Source organism: Rhea pennata, chromosome 10, assembly GCF_028389875.1.
Source record: "Rhea pennata isolate bPtePen1 chromosome 10, bPtePen1.pri, whole genome shotgun sequence".
NCBI classification, from domain to species: Eukaryota; Metazoa; Chordata; class Aves; order Rheiformes; family Rheidae; genus Rhea; species Rhea pennata.
In genome coordinates this window covers 12,421,342-12,437,795 of record NC_084672.1, presented here as the reverse complement: position 1 = coordinate 12,437,795, position 16,454 = coordinate 12,421,342, and the positions used below count along the sequence as shown (strand labels likewise).

The 16,454-nt window shown below is 37.4% G+C and overlaps 1 protein-coding gene across 1 annotated transcript in view; it reads right to left on the bottom strand.

Annotated features, from left to right (window-relative positions):
- The window catches only part of FBN1 (fibrillin 1), a 156,605-nt gene that overhangs the window by 130,599 nt on the left and 9,552 nt on the right, over nucleotides 1-16,454 (bottom strand). Inside the window, exons 2-5 of the mRNA XM_062584036.1 lie at nucleotides 11,855-11,937; nucleotides 10,828-10,926; nucleotides 3,335-3,430; nucleotides 1,668-1,763 (exon numbers count right to left, since the gene is read on the bottom strand). Of these exons, the coding sequence (XP_062440020.1) occupies nucleotides 1,668-1,763; nucleotides 3,335-3,430; nucleotides 10,828-10,926; nucleotides 11,855-11,937 (374 nt within the window). The remainder of the gene's footprint in view (nucleotides 1-1,667; nucleotides 1,764-3,334; nucleotides 3,431-10,827; nucleotides 10,927-11,854; nucleotides 11,938-16,454) is intronic.

The window sequence follows — 16,454 nt, the reverse complement described above, 5'->3', positions numbered from 1 at the left end:
CTGTGGCTCATTCATGTCTATTTTCTCTTTTACAGATAACTAGAGAATCAAACGTGTGCTAAGAAAAACTGCTTATGGAAAAGGCATAGAGATTAAAGATTTCCACCTCAGCTGTACTCGGTAACATGCCTAAGATTCCCTGATGGCATGGCTTGGTTCCAACAGCTTTGCACTCCCCTCTTCTCACTCCATCTGGCAAGAGAAGCAAGGCAGGAGCCCCAAGGAACAGGACTGAAGCTGTTAACTGGCTTCAGCCTTGAAACCAGTCCTAATTACGTAGAGTTAAACTGGTCCCAGATCAGACAACGTAAAAGCAGCACTGAACAACCCTCTTCCAAACTCACAGATTACAGTACTTCAGCACACTCAAAGCTCAGACCCATTGAGAACAAGCAGTCATTGCTAGAAATTTCAAAGCCTTTACAGTGCAGTACTTTCTTTACCTGAAAAGCTTTTATTCTCTTCAAACTTAGGACCTTTAACCCAAGATATTTAATGTTTTTCCATTGCTTAGACTCCTCTTCGGTGGTGAGAGCCCAAGCAGCATTCAGAACAGAGCTACCTTTCAATCTTCAAAAATATTTCACCAGTTCAAACTACGTACAGAATCTCAGCAGACAACAGGTAAGACTTCACACAGTGCCAACACAGCAATTTTCTCTGCTGTGCAGCGTGTGGAAGGTATCTCCTTCATCCTACTGTCTGCTCTAGCACAGAACAGATAGTTTTACTCCCCCATGATTTGTTTTTCTGCATCATCTCCTACACTGCCCGTACAAAAAAAAGCCGATCATACGTCCAGGCCCTGTCTTGACAGCAGTGAGCATCCGACACACTCACTGACAGAAACTACGTGCACTCAGCACATCTCTACATGCAAGCCCAGAACTAGGTCACCAACATCAATACTGTCCTAGGTTCACAGATAAGTAACACAGCCTATTGTAGGGGTAGCATGTATGAATTTCCAAAGCAACAGATCAATCTATCAACAAATCAGTCAACTCTATTAATTGAAAATGTATTATTTTTAAGGTTACAAAATCCAACAATGTACAAAACATGCCTTAATCAGTTGCACGTGTGTTTCACCCAGGCTTCTATCCTCCTGAAGCTCACATATTGCTAAAACTGTTAATTAATATTTAATTTTAGTCTTGAACTTACAAAAAAAAATCCAGTCAATTCAATTATGGATTAAAGTAGGCAAAGGCTCAACAACCATATGATTAGCAATTAAACAGGAATTTTTGCTCCAGGAAAAGAAAATGACACTTGCTAAAATCTGCCATGGACTGAAGAACTAGTCTTTAAAAGCATATCAGTCAATGTCTATGATACATTAAAATCACAAGACAAAATAAGATTGAATGATTTTTCCTATAACAATGCTAAAATTTTCCTTCTCATTAAAAATGCTGTCTAGGAAAGCTGTTACAGTTTTAATCTGCAGCATTCCATAACTAAGATCTCTGTAGTTCCCTCAGTCTGAAGTTTTGCTTTCAAGAAGAATCTATACATTGCATTCTACAAGGACCTTAATTCTGTTTTATCTTATTCATAGACCATAATAAAATATTAATATTTAAATGTGTCATATCACTGGTATTTTCAAGTTACTGTTAAGCAAGATGGAATACCAATTTTTTCAGTTTTAGGGCACATACCTCTTTCACACTGGGGTCCAGTAAAGCCATACGTGCAAGCACATCGGTTGGGAGCCACACATCGCCCTCCATTTAGGCATCCATTTTCACAGACAGCTGCACCAGAGAAAAGGCAAAGGTAACCTGCACTGAGTTACTTCCAGAAAGACAAAGTTATATATACTTGACCACCTCCGGTAAACTGGTAGAAGCCAAGATACTTTATTTTTCCAAATATACTTGTGATATTTTGTGGTTTCATGGTGTAAGGAGAATGAATTTTTAGGGGAACATAATATAAACACACCAACAATCACAGTTTTTATACCTCTCAGACCCCTTCTTTTTGAGATGGCTAGACAAGTCAATGACTTCAAACTAACAACTCTTTCCAACTTTCAATGAAAAAACAGTGAAATAGTAGAGATTACAGATATAAGGTATAGACAAAAATTTAATCTCTACATCTTCAAAAATTTTCCCTACTCAGGAGGAAATTTAAAAACATATTTGCTCCTCTACCTTCTAGAAAAACTAGTATTAAAAAGCTTTTTGCTGATTATTATTAATTCATGTTATCTACTAGGATAGCCAGAACTAATGTAATTAATTACATTTCACTAAATTAATCCAAGATACTTTGCCTCTGTATGACACTCACCAGATACAGAATGCACTTTCCTCATAAGAAACTCCAGAAGCAGAGCTTCTCTCAAAAATCATCAGAAAAGATAACACTGACATGAAACAAATAGGTTTTAGTACAATTTGATGCTCTTTGAATAATATTATTCTTTGTTCTGTCTCATATTCATCTCAGTAGAAAGGAGGTTTCCCCTGATCCTTTTTTATCCACTTGGTATTTCACAGACAAGGCAGAAATACAATTCTTAATTTTTTCACCATATGATCCTCTTCCAAATTATTAAGGTAAATTCCTGGTCCTACTAAAGTTCATATAAAGTGTGCCATTGATTTTAAACAGAGCACAAAAGGTTTTCATTAAATAAGTTAAAAACATTTTCTTTATTACCAATAGTTCACTAGACAGCAACAGGGCAGCTTTGGCTCAAAAGGAGTACCTACATCCTTATTTGAGTTTCTTCACAGCACTCTAGCTAAGAAGAGCAAGAGACAACTGGAATCGGGTTGGGATAAGTTTCAAGCAGTGGATCCAGGAATGCTATTAGTCCTGGACTGATTGAGGAAATCAAAAATTTGTAAATCAACTCTAACAAGACAATATCAAAATGAGCAAAATTCCTCAAGTATACTAACTTTGTAACAAAACTCTGAAATTAAAACAAGGTTTTGTATTGAAAAGCTTAATAATACCTACGAGATAAAAACTGAATCCCATGTAAATACTGATTTTAGGGCCTATTGCTCCAGTGAGCGTAAAGCCCTGGAGGTCAATGGGAATTATAGTAGTGTGAGAACTACAGGATCAGGTTATATCCAATTATTATGAATTCACTTGATGTTTATTTTTATAGTCCTGATCACAAAGAATTCACTCGGCACTCATACTACGGAGTCATGTGTTTTTCTGTAAAATTCCATTGTACCTGAGCAAGTACAAGTTAAACATCAGCTGAAACTCAGTGTAAAAGAGTGTCCAATCCACACATCTCAGAATTATTTAACTTTACATTTCACAGTATATGTATTAATAAAAATGTACTTACGCTGTCCACAGTGTGTTCCCGTATATCCCTTCTGACAGAGGCAATGGTCATCACTACAGCTACCACCATTCATGCACCGGATGTTACAGTGTTGTACTTGAAAGGAAAAAATATTTTGCTCAGCTAAACCAAATCAGTCAAGAACAATTAACTAGCTGCTAAGGGTTTTTTTAGGGATTGATGCTGTGAACTAGAAAGCAGTACTAGAAATGGAGGATGTGTATTTTAGGACAGATATTTAAAATGCCAGTAAAGAAAACAGAAGATGGGATAAGAATTTGATACCATCTGTATTTACTGAAGTCAATAGCACTTCATACAAGCAAATATCTACAGCACCTGTCTCCTAGTTTGTAACAGTGAAGCAAAGGGAAAATATTAAACTTCTGGTGGATACCACTAAAAACCACCAGGGTCTTATCATCTGGGTAATGAGGACTGGAAGCATTAAAGGTAAGGGAATAGGAGCAACAAAGCTTCAGAAAGTGGCCTGCTTCTGCCAACATACGCAGAAGACAATCTGCCTGGCTAGGATTTCCAGTGTGGAAAAAAAAAAAAAAAAAAAAAAAAAAAAACATAGCTGGGCCATTCCTTTCCATCCACTGTCTCTGGGCTCACTCCATCAGCAGGCAAAGCTGCCCATGGCTGCTCAGCTTGGGGCTGAGGAGCTCCCAGACAGTAAGTCCCCAGAGCCAAAGACCTTCCCCTGCTAGTTAATAATGATGAAAATGGAATTCAAGTCCCATGCCAGTGAAGCATAAAAGCCTGTGCTGCATTTTTCAGATAATAAGGACAAATATGTTTTTTAACTAGATGTCAGGAACAATTTAAAGCTTCTGGCTTTTCATTTGCAAAGAAGTGGCTGGATGTCCCGATCCCATCCTCCTCACTGCTCCTGTATCCAACACAGCTCACTGGGGCCAGCACCGCTAGTGCATGGCCAGGAAATGGCTTTCTCCTAACGGGGACCACATGAAAGGCTCCCAGACAGTGTTTTAGTAAATGGCCACAGGGCACTGAATACCTACACCACGCTGAGATGCTCAAGACTGAAAAACTACAAATTGCATTGCTGCCACAGTCTATTGCTAACAGGTGGAAGGTCAACCACCAAATTTGTGTGTTACACAAAGCCCTTAAGCATCATTTAACTTATTGCATTTCAAAAGTATGTGCATGAAATTTTATTTTTATTTTTAAGCAGAAAGAGGAATTTTAGCTTTACTGCCATCTATAGCAATATGAATCTACATAAGTTAAATATGCTATTAGAAGAAAGGATTTAAAACAGCCTGACATTTAAAACACTAGTACACTTACTTTTTCAACTATAAAAGTAAAATCTGTATCTTACATTTCTTGTGTGTCTAACAGTTATGATACATCTTTGTTTTATTTTGGATGTACTTCAGACAACAAAAATGTACTAACATTCCTCAACAAAAAGTAAAATTTTCTGCAAAAACACAATGAATATCTGGTGAAGATTTTTGGACAATGTCCTAAGTAGGTCAGAAAAAGGTATATAGTTACTTTAAAATGTGTAATTCAACTTAGCTTTATACAATCTTAGAAAAACAGAGGGGATTACAAAAAGCATAGGAAATGATATCATCTGTCAAGCAGGGAAGGAACTTAAAAACCACAAACTGATTTCAATTAGAGCAAGCTATGCCAAGAGCTAATTTCCATTCCCACATGAAGACCAAAGCCATTTAAACAGTTTGAACTACATTTGAGATAAAAAGGTTAACAGTAGCTTATATGATGATTTTCCTATTATTTGTTCAAGTGAAAGCAAAGTATATTTCCCCATTTTAGGATAAGGAATGGTTTTACAAAGAACCCTAAAAAAAAAAAAGTTTCCATAATTTGTCTTACTGCTCTCAAAGAAACTTTTCCAAGGTGAAATATTTCTCTCTCTTTTTTAAAGTAAAATCATTACGGGAGATTGCTGGGATGTCCAAACATCATTATTGGAAAGAGCCATTCAAATCAGGGAGCTTTCTCCCTTATTGCTATGCAACCAAATCAGTGACATATAGTCACAGTAAACTTGTTATTACCTTTCTGTCCTCTTTTGAGGGGATTTTGGAGATATTATTTCCAAAAACTTACTAACTACTCTGAAATATTAGCCTTCTAGAAGTTTATAGAAATACATGTAAATGCTGTCTGGAGCTTGGATGATGATTTTAAGATTGCATTTTTGAGAAGTACTATATTAATACAGGTCCAGAGTCTCTTCTCAGTTATATCAACAATTCCATTAATTTCACTGAAGATATTCCAGTAAATAAAATAACTTGTTCCAAGGTATCATACTGTCTGAAACTCAAGGAAATAGCACAATAATTACTTTAAGACTAGTAAGCCAGTTCATATGCCTTATCTCAGCATGCATATGAAATGTTAACAATATTAATAAATTATTGTTCTTAATAAATTATTGTTCTCTTTCAGGTCCAATTTATAAACAGTCTGCATTTGAAATGTCTGAAGTCAAAACAGGAGTAGCTGCAGGAATCTAGCTTTATAAACCTGCAAAAGAGCCAAAAAGATCAAACACATCTGCACACATCTTGTGTGGATAATGCTTGTAATGTTTAACCAAGTGAAACTATAAGTTGCACACTTAAGCATAACAGTCTCTGACTTTCCTAATAAATTCTCAACAAAACCGAGTAAAAACCTCATCCTACAGAGCATACCGACACACTAGTACAGCTCATGAAATGTTCAAAAGCAGCTCAAAGGTAACACATACGCTGAGTATTCAGCAGCTCCAAACTATAAAATATGAGGGTCTGCAACTATCACAGGAAAAAAAGCAAACCAGCAGTATCTCCAGCTGCTTAGGAAAAGAAGCACTTGGTAGGAGCAGGCACAGGGCACCAGGAGAAAAGGCTGGGTCTCTGTTTACAGAAATCTGTGCCACTGCAGAGGAAACACTTCCAGCCCAGGCTATGCATTACGCAGGGGTTTGCCTGCCAGCAGCTGTAAACAAGGAATGATAGTCTCATCGCATCCCAGATGCTGAGTGTGTTTCCTCTGCCGACCGACTGACTCAGGAGATCACAGCTAGAGCTGGGCTGTAAACCACAGGCTACATCCACTGTGAGAGCACGCACTGCCTCACTGCCGGCTGCACATTAGTGGGAAAGCCTGTGGTAGCGTTAAAAACTCTAGAAATACTAAAAATTTAAGAGCTTTTAATGTCTCCAACAGTAGCAGAAAACAAGAAAGTGCTGTGCTCTGGGCTGTAAGCAGACATCTCCCGCATTGCCCAAGCCTGGAGTCAACCCCAAGCACCCAGGCTGCCGTGCCCACAGTGCCCGCAAAATTCCTGGAGGAGGACTTCAGTGTGATGGCTCAGGTAATGCCAAAGTACCCAAACTCTAGTTGATTTGGGACAAAACAACTGAGCAGCCCTGTCAGAACAGGCTCAAGAAGGGTGGACAACTCCTGTCCCAGGACACGCGAGCACAGCGACCCTGCACAGCAGTCTGCTCACGTGCAACTTCAGAGCTACAGGCACATCAAAGCCACATGGGATATGCCTACACACGTGGCAATCATATCTCCAGACACACTGTAAGCATACCCAAAAATTCAAGAATTGCACAGAAATAACCACTAACCAGCCAGCAAGTTCACTGATGTTACAAAAATCTTTTATGAGAAAGCCACCAGTTAATCTTTTCAACCACAAATCAGCTCCCTAAAGCTGATTCGTAACCAAAAAAGTCACAACAGTTGACCTTCTTAAGAATCAAAATTGAAGGATTTGTTTTGCTCTCCAATCTACATGAGCACACTGCATTAATCATTTGACTCCAGCAGACAACTACTCTGTAAGAGCTATCCCAAGTTTGGCTTCTGCCTATGGCTGTACATGCTATAAATCCTGGGCCAACTACTAATACCTTAGGTACCACATATCAACATCGGTTAAAATATCCAAAAGACCACTCAAATTATCTTATGAATCAGGAGCCATATGTTTAATTCTGAGAAGTCTGATTTTCTCACCTGTATCTGTTACTTGTATTTTAAATGTAACAAAACTTGTGTAAATCTGAGCAGTAACGGAATATCCTTGTGCTCATGGAAAGATAACTGGCAATAATCTATGTGCCAATAATTGGGACAAGATCACTAATTTACATATGTTGCTATAATCTCACCTTCTGAGGCTGAAAACTAAACAAAACTATGACAATACCCAGATTGTTATAGAGTGGTATAAGAAACAATCAAGATTATTTGACATGACCTGATAATTACACTAGCTTGATGATTTGGTATCATCTTGTTTTAATTTGATATTTTGTATTATATTAGTCTATTTTTTTCTTCTCATTTGTTAAAATATGTATTAAAAGTTGTTATGTAACAGACTTACAAAGCCTTGAGACAAATGCAAGCAAGTTCTGTGATCCACAGATCTGCTCTACATAGTCCCATATACTGGCACCCGAACTAGAACACATCTCTTGAAGGACAGTTGATTTCTGTAGGTACCATATCCTTCAGTGCTGCATTTGGCCTGCAGCGTGTTTGGGAGTCTGCTGTGAAGCATGCCAAACCATCAGCCCCTAAACTTGTCTCCTACTAGAAGTCTAGATTCCTAACAGAAGGTATTATGAATTGAGCACTGTTCCTAATTCTGGATTTTCTCTTCTCTGGGTTAGATACAGCCTGAAGTACTGCCAATACACTTATATGAACAAATGCATGTTTTCACTAATGCTAGTAATGGCACTGTAAATGCTAGTCTGTGCTGTCTTTACTCAACTTGGCATCCTGACTCAGATTTAAAAAATATCCACAGAATCAGTCATGTAAGTAAAGCTGCAGTAAGATTTGCATCATCTTATTTAAAATCCAGCTTCAATGTTGCCTTTTTGACATACTCATTGAGATAATAAAAGTGTACAGCCTTCAGATCACTTTCCTTCATGGTAAGGCCCCATTTCAGGTTACTAAATTGAAGTATTTACATTTTAAAAGTTTTTAAGTTCCTCTCTTAAAACTGACATTGTCAAATATCCTAACAGAGGTACAGCTCTTACCTTAGTATTTGGTTCACAAATGCATATTAAATGCATATGCTGACAAAATATTAATCATTGCTAATGGAAGCTGGCAGAAGTCTTTGATGTCAAACAGTATTGTTTCCTTTGTTTCTTAATAGCGGATCTGAGTCATTGTGCTCTATTGTGTAAATATATATTCATAGATTTGGTCTACAGTGCCAATAGAGCAAATGACTTACAGAAAGTGTATGTTCTAAAGTCCTAATGAGGTGCTGGGTCATAAAAATTATTACAAAAGAGTGCACAGAAGCAGTAGAGTCTTTTCCCACTACAACAACTTGAGACCCTTTTCCTTTTAGAATTATTTTTTTTAATAAATAAAGGTGATGTGACCACACACAACATGTATCTTGAACTACTGCATTCATTAAATACGAAATAATATTTTTGAGCCAGCTGCTCAATGTATTGGTAAAGTGCTAATACTTCTACATTACACAGAAAAGCAACATTATAAAGTGGCCAACTTATATGACACGTAAGAAAAACATCAGCACTGCTTAAAACTGCTGATTGGGAGAATATCCTTGTCTATAAAAAGCAATTGTCAACAACTGCAATAACTAAGACATATAGGCTTTTGAAGTTGCATGAATAAAAACCGTAGCAAAGTCTCTGGGCCCATTCACCTGTGCATGCAATTCCAATGAGACCGAAAGTACGGATATCAATAGTAGGATATATCAGACAAAGATCTGCAATAAAAACTTAATTTTTATTCATATTCCTTTTTTCTTTTAATTCTTGACTCAATAAATAATTCAGAGTGGCCTAAGGGGAAAAAACAAACAAACAAACAAACAGACAAAAAGTAATACTAAGGTCCAGGCATTCCTTGCTTTTACAAAGGTGCAAAAACATGCAACAGATGTAGGGAGTCTGTACCCCAAAGGAGACCTGGAATAAGGTCATCCTTTCCTGTACTGCCTTACAAGATTAAAACATATGCACCTGGTAAAACAGTAGCTGTAAACCCAGGCAGGCATGCAACAACAAACACATCTGTCCACTGCTCTGCAACCTCCCTCCTTCCAGCACTCAAGCTCCATACCCTCCTTGTGCAGGCCTCTCCCTAATAGACATCACAGGAGCCTGAGAAAGGGGTTGAACTACAAAGAACAATATTTACCACTTTAGCACATTCCATTACATTCCACAGTTGTTATTGTTTTTCCACTGTTACTGCATGAAAAGGATGCTAAAGCCACAAGCTGAAATGGTCAGTTATACGGGAAAACTCTCTCATCTAGGAAAGTAGTAAAATTGCAAGGTAAAATACATGGGCCAAGCAGACCACACACAGAGTCTGAAAAGATATTCAGCAAGATAAAGGCTTTGCAAAGCAAACAGGTAAAACAGTATTACAGACCTCAGCTGAGTGTATCTGCCATTGACTTCAGTTAAAATGTTGTTCTGACATTTTCAGGTATTTGTGGGACACAAATCCTCCCCCAATTCTTCCCAAATTCAGAAACTTTCCATTTTATAGCAAATCAAAATCTTTTGTAGTTTAAGAGACAAGAATCACACTCAAATTGAGAACACAGTAGACATTATAGCTGTATCTTAGATATGAAACAACCATGATCCCACTTCAGGTCAGACAAGTCACGATGAGCCATTGAGCTGTTTGGTTCACGGACTGATTTTCATCTTACTGATTTTTTCTGGATCTGGGCAACCTTTCTTGAAAACCTGAACTCCAAGTACTTCTAGGAAACATCATCTCTCTGAAAAGTTTCGTTTTCAAAGCATCTGATCTTTTTTTTTTTTTTTTGATGAAAAGCTATTCCCCTGAAAAATCTTGAACAATTTTGTACCTCTAACACCTACAGAAGTTTTACCTGAGTAAGGTTAGCAAAATTATATTCAGAAGATGCATACTGAGCCTGGCAGGAAAACGCTGTAACATCTGGTTAATTCATTTGAAATAATGTATGTATTTATATATGATGGCATAGTCTGGCCTAATACTTCTAAAAATGATAATGGAATTACAAAGCAATTCAAATTCAACTGCCAACAGTGATCTCTCTATCACTACAAATTTTGTGCTGTATGTTTGTGCATGGGTATGTATATGTGTGCAAATGGAGGCAAGGGATTTTCCAAAAAGTAAAGAAATACTGGAATTAGTGTAACAAACTGGCAAATAAACAGCTTCCAATAAAACTAATTTGGCTTTAATTTGGCACAAAAGAATGTCTCCAATAGCTAGTTTCTGAGTCATTCTTTAGTTTTCGTCACAGGAGGCTAGGCTTTCTTTCCTGTGGTAAAGTATGTCTGGTGACTCACAGGTTATTTGTCTTGCATATTGACTGCTGAACTAGCTACATACCTAGCTAGCTTCACAGACTCAAAAGAGCAATATAAAGACACAGAAGAAATACTTACTTGATTTTGAACCACAGGAGGGGGCTATCTGACCATTCGGGCATGTGCACATGTTTGGTCTAGAGCAAAATCCATCCCCACAGGAATGTCTGCATATTGCTATAAATAAAACATACATGGCTTCAAAACATGTTTAGAAAACCCAAACACACAAAAAACCTGATAGAAAAGATCCATTCAGTACCATGAAATAAATACCTACAAACTCTTTAAATTGTACACAACAAATTCCAAAAGAGTTCCTTCTTTTCATCTGTCTATCTCTGTAAGGGACAACTAAAATCTAGACCTTCATTATCTTAATAAAAGGCCTGGGAGCATGCCACAGGCAATGCAAGATATGTAAGGAGATTCCCCTGGAAATGGGAAACTGTGGTCCATTTTACCAAAGCACTCTTGAAAGAAGGAGGGCACTGAGATGACATGACCATGCACCCTTTATTTCTGCACCACAGACATATGCAGCAGTGCAGTATTTCCCATCTGACAGTATCTTGTCTCAGAATCTTTGGAGACTGTTTTTATCTCCCTCAGTAAAAGTGTCTGTAAAAATTGCTTCTGGTACAATGTAGCATTACACATAAAATACTTTTATAGCAATAAGATCTATCTATCTATATATATCTACTAATATCCCTACCTACATATTTCAGGCATATGGTCCAAACAAGCACAGCAAAAATATTTGCTGGCCCAATGCTGTTGCCTTCTTCCATGTACTTAAACAGATGAACGTATTCCACAGGTGCTCAGTCCTGAGAACCCAAACACACCTTGGATCCCTGTACCACAGATTTAAACAGAACATATGGATCCCTTGTTAAATACTGGTATCACATCACTATACTGTAGCCCACAAGACTTTGTATATTAGCTTAACACATTTAAAATAGTAAAGAAATGATGTATAGCTACTATTGGAACCATACAGAAACACATTTTTCCGTTCTAGTACAAAAGCAAAAATACCCTGACATACAGGGGCAAAGATAAACCTCAGTCATAACATATACTTGGATTAACTTACGGACTATGCATTGGTTTCCACCAGGTAAAGTTTTCCATCCAGGGCAACAGTAAGCATTGTAACGTGATCCACACACATTGGGTCTGGAAGAAAAAAAAGATGAACTTTTATTTTACTCAGAAATACATTTTAAAAGCAGAGGCACAAAACAAAAAAAACAGAATCACTGCAAAGTACATTTCAGTAAATAAAAATGCTATATGTTTTTAGCAGAACTGAATTGTAGTTTTTTATTTTGAGAATATACACTCTTTCAAATTGGAGATTACATTAGAAAACATGAAATCAAATCAGTAACAGAAGGGACAAAACTCATCTCTCATAATTCAACATCCGGAAATGTAGCTTGTCCTCTATTAGAAAAGTTTTGGCATGCTCAGGCTCTTCTCCACAGGCTAGCAGAATTCCAACTTACATACAAAATGAGGGATCACCCATCTTCATTAGTGAACATCAAGGAAATTGAGTGCCTTCCGAACGATAGTTTAAGTCTTATGTTCTTTATTCTACTCTAAAACATTATCACTATTCCCTGTTTTGTCCATAAGCAAAATCATGTACATACATATGAGTGAAACATGCCAACCATGACACTAGCCAAATAAAGGGGCCAAAAAATGCAAATGCTTCAATTACAAAAATGACTTGCTGTCAAAAAAATCTAGACTGTTGATGCATTTAGAGAGACAGGTCCTATGAAGAGAATTAAGGGTCTACTGCACTAAGAATTTCTAACATTTCCTCAATGACAGATCCATATGAATTTTTCTTCCTAATCTGTATCTCTCACCCGTATTTACTCTTTCTGATAATTGTATCACTAGAGCTTACAATGAAGTCTTACAGGACATGACACTATTATCATGATTTTATTGGTGAAAATACAAAAGCTGAAACTCTTCAATACCCCTCACTGATGTTAAGTCTTCTTAACCTAAGCTGCTGCATTTAATACATCTGTTTATAAAAGCAAAACTAGCAAGACAGCTTCAAATATGAGAAAATGTGCCTCTTTTGTAGTATGCTTCATAATTTTATCAGAGGAAAATTTTACAACATGTATTAATATTACAAGCAATTACTCAATGGATTAATGTAACTAAAGCTTGCCATAAACTAGTACTTCCTAGAAATAGCTTTAATAAAATACTGTATACATATTAGGGACAGATTTAAATTGTTTATTGTTTTATGAAGGGGGGGTTTATTATTATGTTGTCCTTGGTCTTTTAGAAAGTTCTTCATCCCTAGCACTGCAATGTTTAAGTAAACAATAGTTACCTCATATGGTGAGGCAACTTAAGACAAACAATCTTGATATATACAAACATTTATATGTGCACATTTTCTGAGTAACAAGGTTTTTATACTGTATTTATTTAGAGATTTGCATTGTTAATACAATTTCAAGTATTACAATTACACCAACTTCAGTGACACCTAGTCTTTTCATTAAGTGCTTGGCCAGAAACTACTTAAGTCAAAGCAAACATTATCATTATCTTCCATTGGTTTTGCATAATTACAAAGCAGTAACCAAGATAAATGTGAGCTACACAACTGGACATGCTGCAGAGCCCTTTCCCCTGCCTACAGCTGGTGTAACAGACTCAAAGTCCTCCTATTCACAGAATTCCAGCATATTCAGTTTTAGTAATGTCAGCTACTTCCCTGCAGGGCTATAACCATGTAACTTTCCTAGAGTTCCCTGTTCATCAATGCCAAATGTTGCTCCACTATCAACTGCCAAGTAACACTGGCAAGCAGACAAGCGAGATTGCTTTTCACCTTCTCCAGTCAGAAGAAATAATCGAACTTATTAAGACAGACAGAATGGGTTTGTTGCTACCTGTTACAACTGCAGACATAAACTACTTATTTCTGATTCAGGTTGGTAATAATCTATGAACAAAAAAATCACAAAGTGATGTTTAGATACGTGGGCAAATTTCAGGCTCAGCAACTGTATGTTTCTGGGGACCATATGGTCCAAGTTAAGAGTCAGGAGCAGCTTCCATGCCATGGGCAAACCTAATTTTAAAATCTGTTTCCAAAACACGGCCCTGGAAAACCTAGATGAGCCAGCAAACATGAAGTCAGAGACCCTGAGAGCCACAAGGCTGTCCACATGGATAGGCTAAGCCATACACCCAAGAAGCTTCAACTCTAAGGCAGCCTCTTAGTTTCCAGAAAGAAAGAAAAAAGTCATCAAACTGCACTTCCATGGAACAGTTTGAGTCTGACAAGTGCATTTTCCACTGGAACACTTTTTCATCAGAAAGCTTCTGTCTAGCTTTATAAAAGAAACCTATATTAAATCCTGAACTCCACCGTAGGCTTCTCTGGCAGGGAGAGGTGTGCCCTTTACCTTCCAAACAAAGTTGTTTGTGTCTATTTGTAAAACATGTTTTAAAAGCAGCAAGTTAGAAGGTTAAATTCATTTATATTTTTGCAGGCTGCTGAAATACAGGCCATATGTCCCAAAAAGCAGCAACCAAGAATGATGAAACAAAAATTCTAAAGCATAATATAAAAGCTATTGAAGGTAAAATAATTTAAAGGGGTAAAGATCATGTTCAAGCAACATTACCTCGTGATCACATTAACATTAGACAATGTGCACAGTACAATAATCTACTCATGGTCCCAGTGATGTTACTGGGCACAGTATCTCGCAATATCAAGTAAAAGAAATAATAATGGTTTAAGCAAATATATTTACCAGGTCTCAGTTACAGAAAACCAGAATAAAAACATACTATCAAAGAGTTTCTGTTCAGAGGAGCACATAAAACATGGCTTGGTAGATTTTACAATTCACTTAGTTTATCCCTCCACCAATGGAAGTATTATCTTTCTCTAAGTTATTATTTTAATCCAACTATTTTTACATCATAATAACCATCATTCAAACTAAATAAAGTACGAAGATACAGCCTGTGAACAGTTAGCCACCACTGTGTTTAACAGAACATTTTTTCCTGCTGATATTATAGGCTGTGAATACTAAAGCATTTTATATTCCTATAAAACTGTTTTTCTGAACAGCACTACAGAGCGAGTTATAAAATATGCTTTGTAAAGGTAAAATATGCAAAAATGCATGTATACAGCCCAAGCAACACATGGTGCCCACAGCACTTCCCTTCACTCCAAAAGAAAGACGGGGCAGAGGTCACCTCAGAAACATAGCTGTGGCCACCAGAACCAGGCCAGCAGTTTAGGTCAAATTAAACAAATGCACCAAAAACCAGCAATGATCTTTGAAAAGCAGAAAAAGCAATGCTTATATGAAATTAGTTCACCACTTGATGCATCTCACTCTGCACCTTTTACCTACAGTTTGTCTTTGAGATTCTGAGCTTTCCAGTATACTGACTTCCTCTGCCTCTACCTGCAAAGTACCTATCACACAATAAGAGTTTCAGTGAGATTGAGAATGTAAGATTTTGTGTAAAAAAAAAAAAAAAAAAAAAAAAAAAAAGAGAGAGAGAGAGAGAGAGAGAATAAAATAAACACCAGTGTGTACATTGCATATGTTACCACAGCATAGACCTGGAGTGTTGCACTTCATACAAAAAGTTTCAGACTTGCATCTTCCTCCAGTCAAATTCTCTATGACTATTCAGAGTGAGAAGACATGTGATCACATCAAAAAAGACAGTTCACACGTTTTCACAGATCCGTAAGCCCTTTCCCTTTTTCTTTTCTTTTTTTGGAGGGAGGGGCAGGGGGGAGGAAATGAGGAAGAAGTCTGCCACTTTATTTTGGAGTCACTTACACATCTGTAAACTATAAAGGATTTCCGTAATGGTATGGCACTGAGAGAAGGTACAACTGATGCCCAGAGTTTCATCAAAGATGTCCAAAATAAACAAATTATGTCTTCAATTAATGACATGCAAGTAGAAATTCAGTAGCTAAATTAGTTGAATAACCATCAAGAGATGTTAGTCACCAACTAGAAAATTATGAGAATAGCAGAGAGAAACATCCTAAAGTTCCTGTAATTAATGTTTGAGAATGACAGGTTCAGCTGACAGCATCTGTATGCATGGGAACAGAAGACACTCCTCTTTAGGTGCAAAGGCAAGGAACCTCCACTTCTATTAGGAAGTAAAAATTCCTCTTTGCTTTCCACCTCCACACAACTCAAACTTTTTGATTCAGTGCAAGCACAAGGATCCAGCCTGTGCAGGACTTAGGAGAAGGATATAGCTCCTCAGTCAAAACACACTTCTCTATTAACTCTGTTAACAACCTGATGTGTTTTACCAAGGGTCCCTAAACATACTCATTATGCCACTGCAATCTCTAATGGATTATTTATGTGTATCATACAACAAGGCACACAATAAGATAAAAAATCTACATTAGTGTTTCAATACTGTCCCTGACCCAGCTTGTTCTGATAGACGTGCTCAATCCCACCACCAAGGAAGTGCTCTGCCCCGGAGCACACTTTCCAGCTGTCCCTTCTCTCTGCTGGACAACACAGTCCTGCTCTCACAGAAACACACAACCAGGCCCTCTCTTCCCTGGCTACTCCTGCTCCTGCTCCTCCGTTGCCATGAGGATGAGCAGCTCCCCGACTTGGCTG